The sequence below is a fragment of the Scomber scombrus genome, chromosome 24 (genome assembly GCF_963691925.1).
Source record: "Scomber scombrus chromosome 24, fScoSco1.1, whole genome shotgun sequence".
In the NCBI taxonomy this organism is placed as follows: Eukaryota; Metazoa; Chordata; class Actinopteri; order Scombriformes; family Scombridae; genus Scomber; species Scomber scombrus.
In genome coordinates this window covers 4,397,868-4,413,801 of record NC_084993.1, presented here as the reverse complement: position 1 = coordinate 4,413,801, position 15,934 = coordinate 4,397,868, and the positions used below count along the sequence as shown (strand labels likewise).

Below are 15,934 nucleotides of genomic sequence, written 5' to 3'. Positions count from 1 at the left end.
TCTCAAATTGAGTTTTCACTTCACAAATGTTTTTTTTCCCTTCCAATAAACGTTCACACACTGTTCCTGAACTTTAGCCGTCACTTTATCACTCTTTACAGGAATGTAGAGCCAAGCCACGGGCCTTCAGAGGCCTGACGGAGCTCATCGCACCAGGCTTTCGGCTCTGAGTGTAAACGTCCTCATAATCCTCAAACAAACCCCCAAGTCCTCCGGAGCCTATAGCTTCATCCCCTGAACCGCTCATTCCTCTTCAAACACTCCCCTAAGCATCTTTTGGAAAGCAGAGATAGTATGCGATAGGCGGATAATGGAGATCTTTTTCAAGTGTTGTGTTTCGTCCTCCTCCCCTCGGAGGTCCAGAGATTACTTTTTCTTTTACATCTTCCTCGGTGGTGAGACTGTAAACTATTTCTTTCCTCCCTCTTCTCGCCATCTTTTGGTGACCTGTCAGTCAAGGCTGCCAGAATTGGAGCTCTTCTTCGCCTTTTCTGGTTTGCCATGTCTGAAGTTGGTGTGAAGAGAGCACCTCATGCTCCTGAAAAACCCCTCCAGAGTCATTCGGTGTATTATTGAAGACTAAAATCACAGCTGCTCTTAAGAAAATCACAAAAAAGTGCAACTTTGTGAGTTAATTTCAATTGCAGATCTTTTTTTCCCCAAAAAAGGAGGAATTACAAGGTTGAAAAACTGATACATGTGCATAATTCATTCAGTATTCCTCATGTCTAAAAGGAATTATTTCTTAAAGCGTCAATATAAAACTTTAAGACAGTATTAAATGCATCATACAATTACTCTAATGGATATAACTTAAAATTGTGGTTTTCAACTCACAAATCTGTGGCACCATCAGGTTGTTTTCTGTAACAGTGTGTTGTGATTTTGATCACAGTATGCATATTTCTTTTGCAGGAAAAGACAGATAATAAATATATTTTTTCTTTTGCTCATTTCTTTACTTTACACTTTACACTTTTCTCTCATAAACAGTGTTTCAGTTTGTCTTTATCTGCTCTCAGGAAGTCATGTACATTCCCTGAATGTCTAAATGTCAGTTGCAAAATTGGTGATGAAGATATGCTGCACACAGTTCAACTCTTGAGGACATCGGCCAAATACCTGGAAATATAAATGTAAATGTGAATGCAAATGGTTGTATTGCACTGTATGTTCTAACTGCAAGTGTGAGACTATGATTCATAAACTGTAGCATAAGAGTGGAATATTTATCCCTAATTTATGGATGTAAAATTATGCATTAAATTCAGCCAATCAACTGTAAACACCAAGCAAGTGCATAGCAAATGAAATTACTGGTGCAACACTGTATTAACATGAATATTTATATGAAATGTCAAGACAATTTCCTATAGAAACTCTGGAGGTAGAAAGTTCTGATGCCAAACACAAATGTTATTCAAACATTAATAAAAAAAAACATTTAAATTTATTCCAAAAACATTTTTTTTCTGTATTTTGAAAAATATAACACCAACTGAGACTGATTGCTAAAATGTAAATGTGATTGTCATTGTTTTTAGCTTCTTGCTCCTCCTTATAAAACAATATTTTCTCCAGAAATGTAATGTTTCTATTTAACATCAATGAATCTTAACTAACTTTTGAAATACCAGAAAATTACACTGTGAAAACAACCTGTTATCTTGCTTTACAAAGCATAATAGTTAGTTTTAGCTTTTAGCCTAACCCTAACCCTAACCATTTGTAGCTGTCCAGCTGCAACTTTGCTGGAAATAAGCAACTGTTTACTAATGACTGCGACACAATGACTTAAAAGGTGATGATGTCAGTGTTGTGTATAGCGACTTGTTTTTGCTGCCCCCAAGTGGCCAAAAACAGTTAATGCAGGTTTAAGAAGTGAGAATCACTTTCAATGTGAGGACAGAAAACAAAAAGATTTATGGGGCATAATTTGGAGAAACATTTGGACAAGCAGGCAACTGTTTGGATCCAGTAGTCCCTGTTCATGATGAATTTAACAACACAACAATTAGACAGTGTACAATTAGTCATCTCACAATCATATTGTTTTTAAATTGCATTTTATAAGCTAACCTGATATTTTTCCATTGTGTTGGACCTGATCATAATGGGAAAAGAGAACATAAGATTTATTTTCTACTCTGAGATAATAGAATTGTATCTAAAAACAAACAAACAACTGTACCAATAATTAAATCAGCTGATATAATCTTGTAATAATTTTGTAAAACAAGCATTCCCAATAGAAATGTTTCAAAATAGTGAATCTCTTCTACACAGTATTACCAGATACCTGTTAATAGATTAACTCTGGATTGGGGTTTAAAAAAAAAAAAACAGAAGTAGGATATTTCAGGTGCTCGATGCGTCACTTGGGATCCTCTGTGTGTATTCTGTCTTTTATCTTCAGGCTGAAATAATCCAATCCACTGATTCAAGTGTCTCTATGACTGTTTGTGCCGCTAGCAGAGAATGCTAATTCCAGTCGTAACTGAGAGACTCCCTGAAGGATTTATCCTCACGATTAAGGAGCTCTAATCCCTTCCAATTATTATTTGGTTGTTTGGATGACAGGAAGGTTTAGTGTAAGAGTTGTTAATCTTGACTAAATATTTTTAATACAAAATCTGATGATTGCTTTCCTAAACAAATGAAACACTTAAACGAAGAGGCAGTTTGAAGCGATTTATGAGCAGCCATGTTGATGTAGTGCTGCTCTGACTGGCATATAAGGCTCTGTGGAGATATGGATGCAAAAGGTCTTCTTTGTCATTATTTTATTTATCAAATTATATGAATTTAAAGAGTCTGATTAATCATGTTGGTCAATAAGCCTACTGTACCAATACCCTGGTAAACTAAGGAATCACTTAAAATGGGGGGGAAAGCTAAATATCTTGTTTCTCATGACAATATTTCAACTGGTTAAAATATATATTGTCTGCGATTCATTACTATATATATGCACAAAAACAGATTGAGCACATGATTGTTTGACTGCCAATGACTCATTTATAATTACAACAGCCACTGAGGCATCTGATCAGTAATCTGTAATAATCTGTAATGGATTACATGTTGAAAGTGAGTGGGAGGTCCCTCCCTATAAATCCGTCTGCAGTGGTCTTAATGCTCGAGGTCTCTGGGCTGGCAGTGATAAGGGTTAAGCTGTATTGAAGATGGATGGATGCAGAGATCAAAGTCGGCGGTCAGAGCCTCATAAAATCCCACAAGTTGTGCTATCGAGATAAAATACTTGATGCTCCTGTACGGCCACAAGCAGCCCGAGGGCCGGGAAGCCTCAGGATCCCCGAAAAACAACCTGTTTCTGGTGCAGGTTGAGTTGTTGTTGGACAGTGAGAGACATCAGCGAGACCTCAGAGGGGTGAAGATGTTCGTATTTTGAAGAGCAGCTGAAGTCTCTCCCCTGAGAGAAACATGCATTTTAAAATATTTTTTATGTTTAATATTTCTACAGGGACCTACAGGCACCACTGGACCTTAATAGTGACTCTTAAAGAGCACCTCATCTCCTATGGCGTCAATTTGATCTTTGCACACAGTATACACTTTGTACAGAGCACATTAGTTGACCATAATGACACTACATGGTTGTTATTGTACCCACAATATGATTGTTGAGCATCTAATGCCAAAACTATGGTCATTAATCTATAACAGCCTCCACTCTTCTGGGAAGACTCTCCACAACATTATGAAACCTTGGCTCTCAAAGGATCCCAAAGGTTTGGGATAGTCTTGTGAAACCAGGCAATCAGAGATCTCCGCCTACTGAAGTCTGGGGATTTCTAAATGCTTGAACAGCACTAACAAACCTCCGCCCCTTGCATGCGTCAAGGACACACCTTACAGGAAATGATGCGTTCCCTCTCATTCTCTTACATAGCAAACTGTATGTCATCACCCCAATATGAAGGGCTGTCCTAAAGACTGGTTATTTCCACCCAGTTTTAACAACAAAAGCTTGAGACCTGTGAGTTGAGGTCGGGACTCTGTGCAGGCCAGTCTAGTTTTTCCTCAACCAATCTTTAAAAAAAAAAAAAGATGTCTCCATGGACCATTTTGGCTTTGTGCATAGTGTCATTGTCACATTAAAACAGGAAATTACCGTCACAATTACCGGATACATTCACTTGAAAATATCAAGTTTGGTCTCTTTGGCGGCACCTATGGGGACAAGAAGTAGCTGCAAGTGTGTTTTTGGACCAGTGTCACTTGTGTGATGTCATGATGAACTAAAATGCCCATAATTTACACAGATATCATGTTAGGAAATGAGGAATTATTAAAGCAACTAAACACTCTTTCAAAGAAGCATTATAAGGAAATGAAAAACAGCTTAAAAGTACATCAAATTATTTGGAAACAGCTGTTTACATACTTTTGGCCACATAATGCATCTCAGCACAATCCCTGTGCATCACTATAAGGAGTTGGCATATGTCTGTGGTGCTCAATATTGACTTTATAGACTAATTAGTGGTATTTCTATTCACTAAGCTAGTATTACTATAATGTTAAACTAAAGTTAACATAGCAGCTAGCAGTGCAGTTTTGAAATATCTGATATAGTACACACTCTCTACCTGTCAATCACTGTCATCATCAGAATAAATTGGACGTTTCTCCGATACCGTTATCGATTCATTTCTATCTCTACCCACCACGCCGGAGCATTGAACAGCCTCTATTATTGATCTGCAGGCCTATTAAAACCTCCTTGGGAACATCATCCTATTTTTTTTATTTTTATATGAGACCTTTTTCAAACCATAAAATCAATTATTCTGCCTGATAGAAGAGAAAACGTGTCACATTGTTGCAGACAAGCCCCGAAGCCCGGCTACCAATCAGCTGGGATGATTTCTAATGATTTAAGTCCACATCTTTGTATCATAAGCTGTTGATGTAAGGATTTGGTTCTTCACAGGAGGCTGGGGACTTTTAAAAAGATGGAATTGATGTGTTTTTTCTCTATTAAGTTAATTTCATTTTTAACCACGCTGGCAGTCTTTTGCCACATGATGATGAGCCGCTCTGGGTTGTAGGTTTTATTTACCGCAGTAATCAGCAGCTTCTTTCCTGATGCAGGTGCTGAATTCAGGACCTTTATCTTCGCTAACAGCAGAAACTGACTTCTTTAATGTCACATCTAACCAGAGAAATGTCAGCCTGCCAGTGGCCATAAAACACACTCACGCACACACACACACACACACACACACACACACACACACACACGCTTTTCCTTCCTGTTATAATGTTTTACAGAACTATGCATGAAATGTTTTATTGCTTTTTTCATTTACTACATGCCAAGGACAATCTTTGACCTTTAACCGTGACACACGTACACGTACACACATGCAAATATGTAGTTTGGGGCTTTTTTAATAGCAAAGGTTTGTTAATCATACTCTCCAAACTTGGCATTAGCATTGCAAGGGATTCAGTGTTGAGAAAATGACAAAATAGCCAATGAAATGACAAATGTTACGGCCTTATATGTCTCAGATTACTTTTGGATTTTTAATGTTGGTCCATGTGTTTTTTACCTTCTTGAATTTTAAAAATTAACACATTTTTAGTGAGATTTGCTCCCACAGTTTGTAGCATTTGTGGTAATTAGCTGCTGTGGGAGCTGCTGTTTGGTCTCTCTAATCCCAAAAAATGACGGTTTTATGAAAATACTTGACCCGACATGTTTACACACAGCTGTAATACTGTAATAATTTAATGATATAAATTTAATGTCATAAATAAATAAATAAATATATAAAATACAGTTTTGAAATAATTTTAAAACTGATATTCTAAGGTTTAAAAATGTGTGTAGATTTGCATGAATATTTAATTTGACTGTAAAATAATGAACAATTTGTCTACGCTATGAGGTTTGATTGATTGGGATGAGAAAGAATATTCAGCTGCATTGCAAGTCTTTAAAAGGGGATTCCTCAGACTTCTCTCAAAAATATCTAAATCAAATTAATTACTAAGGTAAACAAAAGCTTGCAACACATAAAACCTTAAATGAATCAAAGTCCAGCAGCAATAAAGGTCATTTATTTAATAAAACATGGACAATGACAGTTTAATATCTACTTTGAAAACACAACAAACTATAATAAAGTCTATCGCATATTATATATTAATCACCATATGACTAATATATAGCCTCTAGCTTGTGAAAAACCTAAACAGGATGGGGCTCGCTCCTCTCGTATAAAAAACAGTCTCTTCGCAGGCTGAGAACAAGAAAAGTGTGAGATGAGACGAACAGGCTCGCTTACAGGGAGTCCAAATCTCATGTCCAAATGTGATGAAGTAAAATAATCAAATTGTTAAGAGTGTTTTTAAATTGTTCTTTTCTTGCAGATGTTGAAAATTGGTCATTATATAATCCACACAGGGGAGAAAAAAATCACTGTGATTCAGTTCCTTTAAATTACAGATAAGTGGTCACAATTCTTGAAATAGATTGGAGGGAAAATGTGATTTGATGATTCAGTATTAGATTTAAAAATGTTTTTATGCTGTGCACAAAGCTCAAACTGTCAGAGATGAATGTTAGGATTAGAGCAAAGGTAGACTAGTAATGCCATCTCTTGAAGAAAACACAGAAAAAACGTCCCCATGTGTGTTCTCTCATGTCTCTAAAATGGCAACGTGTCGAGGAATAACTTATCTATTATTGCAGGCGGCGGCACCAAGTCCTCCAGCTTCAAATAAAAAATCCTCTGCAGGCCTTGGATGCACAGAGTGCGGAGTTCAGGCAGCTTTTCCAAGAGTCTGGACAAATGGTCGGACCAACAGTTTGAGCCTCTGTCGGCGCACATCCCGCCGTCCTTCAAGCACTTGACGATGTTGTTCTGCAGCTCCTCCACTTTCTTGGGCTCCTTCAGTCCGTGCCGCTCTGCAGGTCCATAAGTGAGAGGCCAAAAACACATATTAGATAGTTTATATTGACAAATTACCTTTAATGAGACACTGAAATGTCTAATTATCTCCAAATCTTGTGGGGAAAATGCTGCTGGGATAAGATGTCATTTCTTTTTTTCCAAAAACTTTAAGATTTGACAGCTAAACCAAACAAGCCCAATACAAGAACTACATATTTAATTTATGTCATTACAATCAGTTCTGATGTGTCCTACACCCCCTAAATGCTACGTGGCAAGAAAAGATATTTCTTCTTAATTAAAGTTGCACCTCTCTGCATAATCAAATTTATAGTATAATACTTTTTTAGCTCATACATTTTCTTAATATTTCAGACAATAAAGACAATAAATATGAGTCAAATTCAAGGAGGCAAGAAAAAGAGCTCAGGCTGGAGCACTCGAATGCAACATTTGTGGCCAAACAAAATATTTCTGATCATCTCACCTGTGACCAGAGCGAGGGCGCATATGCACGAGAAGGTGGAGACGTCCAGATTCATCCTCTGCAGATTGGCGGAGAACTCAACAATGCTGTCAATCCACTCCCCAAAGCCCCGCAGGCACTGGAGCCGGTGCCACACCGACCCGTCGCAGAAGATCAGCTTCCCTTCTTCTGGGTTGGATCTGAAACATTATGACAGCTTGTGCTAAAAGTAGAAAAACCTGAATGGTGGAACACGTGGATATAAACTGCCTGGTTACACTTTTACATCTGCATCCATTATCAGACACCTTTGTATTCATAAACAGGGGTGTAGATAGACATTTTAGCCTCTTTACTGTATTTATGCACCCTGCCACCTTTTATGAACCTTGTCCAGCTTTGAATCACACTTCACATCACATAAGAGTTGCAAAAATTGATCCAGTCCTCTTTCCATCTGCTAAACTCCTTTGGTTGTGTGTACTGGCACTTGCATTTTCAAACACATTTGCATATTGTTGCAAAAATGTCACATCAGACAGGAAGCCCCCTCTCCATTGTTTACCTGTACGCCAGCCGTAAAACAAAGAGCTCCAGGAAAGCAGAGTAGAACAGGAGGTCTTGGTCTTGCTTGGGCAGGGAGGTAAAGCCCGGGATCTTCTGGGCCCAACCTCGAATCACCTCCATCGATCTGGTCAGGAGGTCATAAAACTGCCGCACATGTTGAGCATCGTCTCCCGGTGGGCTTTCAGGACTCTCTTTGAACTAGGGGAGTCAAATAGGAGAGAAATACCATGAATACTGGATTATATGTTAACTTATTTGGGGATAATGACAATTAAAGTCTACTAAGGTTGTAAAGCAACAACATCACCATGAAATGAATGCTGAGTGATGAGATAGATAAAGTATGGATAGGTGATTCTTGGGTAATGACGTCAACACTGCTTACTTTAGAGTAGTCAAGGCGAGAGGGCGAAGGGTTCGACTCCACATGTGCCCTGACGAGGGCGCTGACGGTGCTGACAGGCGAGGACGAGTCCGAATGAGCTTTCGGTTTGGACGGCAGGCGACCCCTTCGGCCTTTCAGACCCGCTGTCCTCACCACTACAGAGCATGCATAGAAACAGGAGATGTCCATGAGTACATTACAGACAATTTCTCCTGGTGTATGAGGATTATATTAAATGATTTAGGAGAAGCAGTTTGAAACACCGCCTGGCTCTTACCTTCTTTGACCATTCCCACTACAAGGCACTTCTGGAAGCGACAATATTGGCATCGGTTCCTCCTGCGTTTGTCCACAGGGCAGTTTTTGGCAGCCAAACACACGTACTTGGCATTTTTTTGCACTGTTCGCTGGAGATAGAAAAAGATTTAGATGTTTTGTCAGTGTACGAACCTAGAAAATATTATCGCATGATCCATTTCATGAGAAAATTAGATGTATTTGATGCTTATTGGGTTGAGATGATGCGAAATGTTTACTGTGGATGACATGAGTTCAAGTTAACCTTTGAATTCTCATAATCTCCTCTTGTCTATTTAATACCGTAAATATAGAAAAACACAAAGATTCTTCAAGGATTCTTTGGTTACAGGTTGAAACTGACTTAAAGAGCCTCAGAAAATATATTTTAGTATTTCTTACTGAAATGTTCTTACGTCCTCTCAGATATTTAAATGCTGTAAAACCTCTAAATTGGCTCCACTGTGTAACAAACCCAAATTACAGCCTCAGAATTATTAACAAGAGAACCTTTTCTTGACATTTTCATTGCTGCACTTTCTTAGCAGCTTATCAGGCATTTTGGAAGACAGTTAAACCACATTGTTTTTCTCTGTGGAATCAATATCATGTTGTCAAATGGTTCATTGTGGTTTCTGCATAAAAAAAACCCAACCTTTTTGGAAGATTTTTGCAGCAAGATAAGAGCTCTGCAGTGATACATGCCAAAGAAAACAAGAAGTGTGACAAATGCCAAAGACATAAGAGAAACTCTCTTGAAGGCCTCTTTGAAAATTGTTCAAAATAAAGAGGAAATTAAAAAGCCCTAAATGGTTGTTTGAAAATTAACAGCAGCACTCTTGCTCCTATGGGCCATCTGAGGCAGTATAAGGCATTCAGCAGGCGGATAGGGCAGTCTGGGTAAATACAGGGTCGTGGTCATTCATAATTTGGAGAATCGCCCCGGGGAATCTCCTTCAGAGAGAAAAAGGGGGAGGTTTTTATTCATGGCACGTTAGTGGTCATTTTCATACAGGACATTTGCCCCCTAAAACGCGTGTGTCAAGAGATCAAAACGTGCATCTGAAGCACAATGACCAATTCAGGAGAGCAGTCAGGATTCCCAGTGGGATTTTTACATTATAGCCTGTTAACAGAAATTAGAGTCTAATTATGCGACAGTGTGACCATGTAGTCTTGTCTGTATGTGCCAAGAAAGGTGATATCCATGTTAACAAATCTGGTATTGTATTGTGTATTGTAATATCAGACACATTCTTTTTTAGGGATTGTTTCATGGTTTGGACAGAAATGTTCACTTTCTGCGCAGCTGTATTATCCCAATTTCAACTTTTGAGTATAATAAAGGTGCCAGGCATTTGAACTGCCTGCAGATTTCTCCGTGTTGTACTATTTCATGAAGCTTTGAAATAAAGTTGCATTGATAGCGAACCTTGAAAAATCCCTTGCAGCCTTCGCAGGTGCGCACTCCGTAGTGCTGGCAGGCTGCGTTATCCCCGCACACCGCGCACAGCCCCTCACTGCTCAGCGGTCCTCGGCTGGAGCATGAAGGACTCTGATAGTCCTTAAAGTGGTGGCTGTGGGCGATCTGGAAAGGGTGAGGGAATCCTACACCGGGCTGCTTTCCGAGACCAGTGCAGCCGAGAACCCCGGGGCTGTCCAGTGGTTGGTGCGCACCGGTAGCGTCCAGGTTCATGGACACTTGGAGAGATCCATCAAATTTCATTTGGCAGGCGGATAAGTTCTGACTGGCGTGTTGTGCGTGTTTGAGGGAAAATAGTGAGAATCTGGAAAGTGTGTTTTTCCTGTGCGCCGCCGCCAAATAGTCTTGACGGAAACTGTACAGAGAGCCGGAGTCTTCCCATATGTGTCCCGGTGGAGTCTGGAAGTTGGATGTGTGTGGCGACGGAGACCGGTAATAATAAACGGAGCCCGGGGAGGAGAGCAGCTCGTCTGTTTGGTGTGCATGATGCTGATTCGGCTGATACCTCGGACATCCATGCACATCCTCCATCTTTACGCACGGAATCTCCCCCTGAACCGGCATTTGGAAGAGACACTGGGGTTTAACGTCGTAGCCGGAGCTGTAGGTGTCCGTTAATGGGCCAAAACTGGGACCCGATGAGGCAGTTGATACTTCATTGTTGGTAAGGTCCATGCTAAACTTGACAAACTCCGGGGTTAGGAAGTCGCAGCTGCGCTCTCCTATGGCGCTCTGTGAGGCCGGGCTGGCTCCCTGTGGAGAGGAGCTGCACTGGGTCTGGACGCACGGCATGGTCACTGCAAACATGACAATTATAAAGTTAGCCAAAAAGGACATGTAGGCTACTTGGCAAAATTGAATAATGTGCATGAAAATGAATCACTGTGCAATACTTCAATTTATTAATGTATGTTAAATGTTACTTTCCTTTAAATTGTACAATTTCAAAACAGGCAGACTAGATAAGATAATATGTTTTTAAACATTTTCTTCTTAATTACCCTAATTTTTTCTACAAAAAGTACATTTGAAACAAGTTGCGCACCATTAGAAATTGTCACTTGTTGAAAGAAAGATACGACTTCTTTACTTTTAAAATAAAATTTAAACCACTTGGATATCTTTTGCAGTATGCAGAATAACAGTATTAAACATGGATGCGTAAAAAACAGAATTTAAGCTACTACCTTAAGGCAAGCTGTCTTATTTTCCAAAGCGTGGTAATGTCCTGTTATTTGCCTGGTATGAAACAAAAAACATTACAGCATCACTTGCAGTCACTTACACTGACATGCAGCATTGCTTTCTTCATAAATTAGTAGATAAAAAGTGGAATATGCATTACCTTAGACTTCCATCCAGTGCAAGAGAACAGTGGCAAGTAATCCCATTTCTGCTGCAGTATTGCTGTGTATCAGTTACAGTTTTGCTGTGACCAGTAAAGTCCATTCGCTGTCTGGAGAGCAAAGGAAATGACTGTTCACTTCTCCCACTCTTGGCTTACAGACTGGCTGCCAGTGACACCGACAATGTGCTTTTGTTTACGTGGTGCGCACCCGTGTGCCAAACCCTATTACGCACAAGGCACAGAGGGGTGGAGTGGCGTGAGTCTCTCTCTCTCTCTCTCTCTCTCTCTCTCTGTCTCTCTCTCTCTCTCTCTCTCTCTCTCTCTCTCTCTCTCTCTCTCTCTCTCTCTCTCTCTCTCTCTCTCTCTCTCTCTCTCTCTCTCTCTCTCTCTCTCTCTCTCTCTCTCTCTGTGTGTGTGTGTGGCCGGGTGGAGGGGGTTATTTGGAAATAATGCTCGTGGCCCACTTTTTTGCAGTTTGCCTCATGCGTGAGCTATTTTATTGCAATTGGATAAACCATCAAACATGGGGCTGTAAATCAATGCATGTGCAGCTGATATTGTTGGGAAATAACAATAAAAAATTGAATATTTTACTTCTGATCATCTTCAAGCACTTTTATTTAATCTATGGTAGAGAGAGAACAACGTGTTGCAGTTTAAAAACGTGTCTCCTATCAGTTAAAATGTCAGTCTAATTATATGTTGGGGGGGTTTATGACTCCTCCTGAAAGACATAGAAAACGACAGGTGGTGGCACTTCTCACTCTTTATTATTATCCTGCAGGAGATAGATGGAGAGGATACATGACGTTTATAGTACACATAGAAATGCAATAGTCCATTGATTAATTGTTGAGTGGCAGACTATTTTGATAACTGAGACATTATTTTAGTAGCTTGCATTTCTTTGTCCTACGTCTTGGTATAATCTTCAAGTTTTGCACATCTGAAAAAGTCACACTGGACTATGAGGAACTACAACAGATGTTTTTCATTATTTTCAGATTTTTAGACAAAACGATGAGTCGATGATGAAATATGAATGAGAATAACTGTTGCAACCTATTCTCAAGTAGTGAAAGTTGGTATAAAATGTGTAATCTTGTCTACTTCTGCTTTGATCCACAGGTCCTCCCTTCCTTCTGCTGTCAGACTTGACAATCAACACTGCTGTTTATTATATCTTACTGTCTGTTTACTTCTGTACAATATCTTGCTATTTTTACTGATGCTTCTTGCTATTGTGCTATCTCCTTTGTTGCCAGTTTCTCCAACATTGGATTATTTATCTTATCTTATCTCTGGTAATTTTTGTTTTAATCAAAAGTGAAAGTTGGCATCAAATGTCTGGTCAAATTTGTCATTTTGTCTACTTATGTTTGGGTTTGTCTACTTTATAGAGACAAATATTTGACAATTGAGCCCTGAGTCTCTTCTCAAATGAAGAAGAAAAAAACCAAACAGGTTTTGTAGGAAAAATGTGTTAGTATAGCTGCAACTACTGCTTAATTCATAGATTAGTGTAACATCTGCAACTATTTTGATAACTGATTAATCATTTTATTAGATTTTTAAGCAAAAATTCCAAATATTAACTAGTTTTAAGTTCTCAAATGTGATGATAAATGCTTTTCTTTGTCATGTGTGATGGTAAACTGAATATCTTTGGGGTTTTGGACTGTTAGTCAGACACATTTGAAGATATCACATTGGACTGTGTGGACTGTAAAGGATGTTTTTCCTTGTTTTCTGACATTTTACAGACTAAACAAGCCATAATCAAGAAAGTAATCAGTTAGATTAATCGATAATGACAATAAATGTTAGTTGCAGCCTTCAAGTAGTGACAGTTGGCATCAAATGTCTGCTCAAATCTTGTCTTTTAACATATGTTAATCGATAATGACAATACATTTCAGTCATCAAATGTCTACTCTAAGTTGTTATCTTGTCCACTTCTGCTTTGATCTTATATTTCCTGGTTTAAATGACACATTTAGCACATTTTAGTCTAGTTTTTAATATTTGACTACCTCTGCTTCTTTTTGACATTAAAAGGCTGATTTTATAGTAAAAAACATGCTTATATCACTTATCTATCTTACTATCTTCCAGGAGAAAGGATGGAGGGCCCTTGCCTTACGTCACATATTAGCACCGCCTCTTCTCTCACACTATTGGACAAATCCACCTGAGCGCTGCGTTCTGATTGGCTCTACTCGACGTCACTCGGCGCCGCTCAGTTTCCTGGTTGTAGCTGTCAAACACACAAGACTCCTCTTTTGGATAACAAACCGATGTCCTCAGTCGCCGCCCTGCCTTGCATCGTCCCGATTGAGCTTTATCCATCCGCAAAACAAGAAAGCCTGTAAGTGGAAACATCTGTTGTATCACCTGCTGTTGTTGTTACATTAAAAAAACGAGTCGTACGAGTGGTTAAACCTGTTTATTTTGGGTTTAAATCCAACATCTAACGAGTTTTCCTCTTTGCTAGTGGCTGTGTGACAGTGGAAGGAATAGCCTCTTCTCTTCTGCAGGATATTTCAAGTTAACGTGGTTATTTTGCTTATTTAAAACCGTAATAAAATAGCAGAAATACTAATATAATGTTAGCCCTTCATGTCAAGGTGTTGCTGTTTTTTCTAAAGAGCTTATTCGTGACCTCTAAGACGAAGCTTGCTGTCGGTTTTCCTTCAAAGAGCAAACTGAGCTGACATTTTAATCCACTGCAAAAGATGTCAGACTTTCTCTTGTGGTGTGGTAATGCACAACAACAACATAATTATAATAATATATTTTAAAAAAGCAGCTACCATGCATATTAAAACACCAACCACTGACAGGAAGAGGAGAGATAGAGGAGTGTAGAAAATGAAAATGAGACCATGTGTTTCTTCTTGTTAAAAAAAAGTGCAGACAGGAAGCTCCCTCCTGTGCTGACTCACAATGAGTAACTATATATGCAGGCTGAGTCACCTCCCAAAACTGGAGGAAATCACCATGAGGAGAAATGGTTAAATTAGTGCTTCAATTTCCCTTCCAGCATGTGTGGTCCAGCTGGTTTCACTACACCTTCCCTTTTTTCACTGAGCTGCTGCCTTTCCTGCTCAGGGCTAATTATTTGTCATGTTTGGCCTTTTTTTTTTTTTTTTGCCTTCAGTAACGAGCAGTCTGTGAAAAGGGGGTGTGAAAAGCAAAGCGTGTGGTATGCCACTGACTGAGCAGGATTTGTTGTAATGTGGAGCTTTTGAAGGCCAGGACACAAAGGGAAGTGTGCTAAATGTGACACCTGGATATCCCCAATGTATCATTATTTCAACACCTATACCTTCAATTACAGCAAGTGTGTGCAAATCCTAAAATGGTATCAGGTGTGTAGGCTTCAGGTAAAGACATTCAAAGAGTAATAATCGCCATACTTATAGAAATATAAGTATATAAGCAAAAAGCAAAGTTTAAAAATAGTTAAATATTGTGGTTTTTATCAAAAGTGAAAGTTGGCATCAAATGTAAGGTCAATTTTGCCATTTTGTTTACTTACACTTAGGTTTAAAGGACACATTTAGCAATTTTTGTTTACTTTATATAGACAAACATTTTACGTTTGAGCCTACAGCCTCGTCTTAAACAGGTTTTGTAGGAAAAATGTGTTTCTATTACAAGTAGAGCTGCAACTATTGGTTACATAATAGATTAGTGTAAAGATAGAAAAAGAATCAGCGACTATTTTGATAACTGAGTCGTCATTTTAGTCATTTTTTAAGCAAAAATGCCAAAGATGAGCTCATTTTAGGTTCTTAAATGTGATGATAAATGCTTTTCTTTGTGGTATGTGATGGTAAATTGACTATTTTTGGGGTTTTGGACTATTAGTCAGACACATTTGAAGATGTGATACTGGACTGTGGGGAACTGTAACAGACATTTTTCATTGTTTTCTGACATTTTACAGACACAACAAGCCACAATCGGGAAAGTAATCAGTTAGATTAATCGATAATGACAATAAATGTTAGTTGCAGCCTTCAAGTAGTGACAGTTGGCATCAAATGTCTGCTCAAATCTTGTGTACTTCTGCTATGATCTGATACTTCCTGATTTAAATGACACATTTAGCTTCATTTAGACTGTTTTATTGAGGCTGATGTTTGATATTCGAGAATGCCTGCTTCTTATCATCGATGAGAAAAGCTGAATTTTTAGGAAAAGTTACTTATAACCTGTATCACTTTTATATTGGATCCAAAACTCATTAAGATGAGCAATATTTTGATGTAAAATGGGAACTATCCAATGAAAAAGTGAGTAAACAAGGTGCTTCGTACTTGACTTTTTTATATATTTGGCACCAAAAACCCTAAAAGTTTGACATCCAGCTCTACTAACATGTAGCCCAGCTGTCAGGACTATAATTATATATCAGTCATATGTTCATACTGTACCTCACAGCTTTACCATC

At 38.7% G+C, this 15,934-nt stretch overlaps 1 protein-coding gene across 1 annotated transcript; it reads right to left on the bottom strand.

Annotated features, from left to right (window-relative positions):
- Positions 1 to 6,625: 6,625 nt before the first annotated feature.
- LOC133976344 (nuclear receptor subfamily 4 group A member 2-like) lies at positions 6,626 to 10,919 on the bottom strand. Its single transcript, XM_062414541.1, has 6 exons — positions 10,077 to 10,919; positions 8,625 to 8,754; positions 8,348 to 8,502; positions 7,961 to 8,160; positions 7,417 to 7,595; positions 6,626 to 6,943 (listed from the first exon to the last, which is right to left on the bottom strand). The coding sequence occupies exons 1-6, from the start codon at positions 10,917 to 10,919 to the stop codon at positions 6,684 to 6,686; spliced, it is 1,767 nt and encodes a 588-aa protein (XP_062270525.1). The 3' UTR covers positions 6,626 to 6,683.
- Between the last annotated feature and the right edge of the window lie 5,015 nt (positions 10,920 to 15,934).

What these genes read in the sequence shown, in the direction of transcription:
- LOC133976344 (XM_062414541.1), bottom strand. Translation starts at nt 10,919, where the DNA reads ATGCCGTGCGTCCAGACCCAGTGCAGCTCCTCTCCACAGGGAGCCAGC. An exon ending in CTCGCCTTGACTACTCTAAA is followed by an intron (nt 8,161 to 8,347) that starts GTAAGCAGTGTT and finishes TGACTCCCCTAG; the next exon opens with TTCAAAGAGAGTCCTGAAAG. An exon ending in GTTTTACGGCTGGCGTACAG is followed by an intron (nt 7,596 to 7,960) that starts GTAAACAATGGA and finishes ATAATGTTTCAG; the next exon opens with ATCCAACCCAGAAGAAGGGA.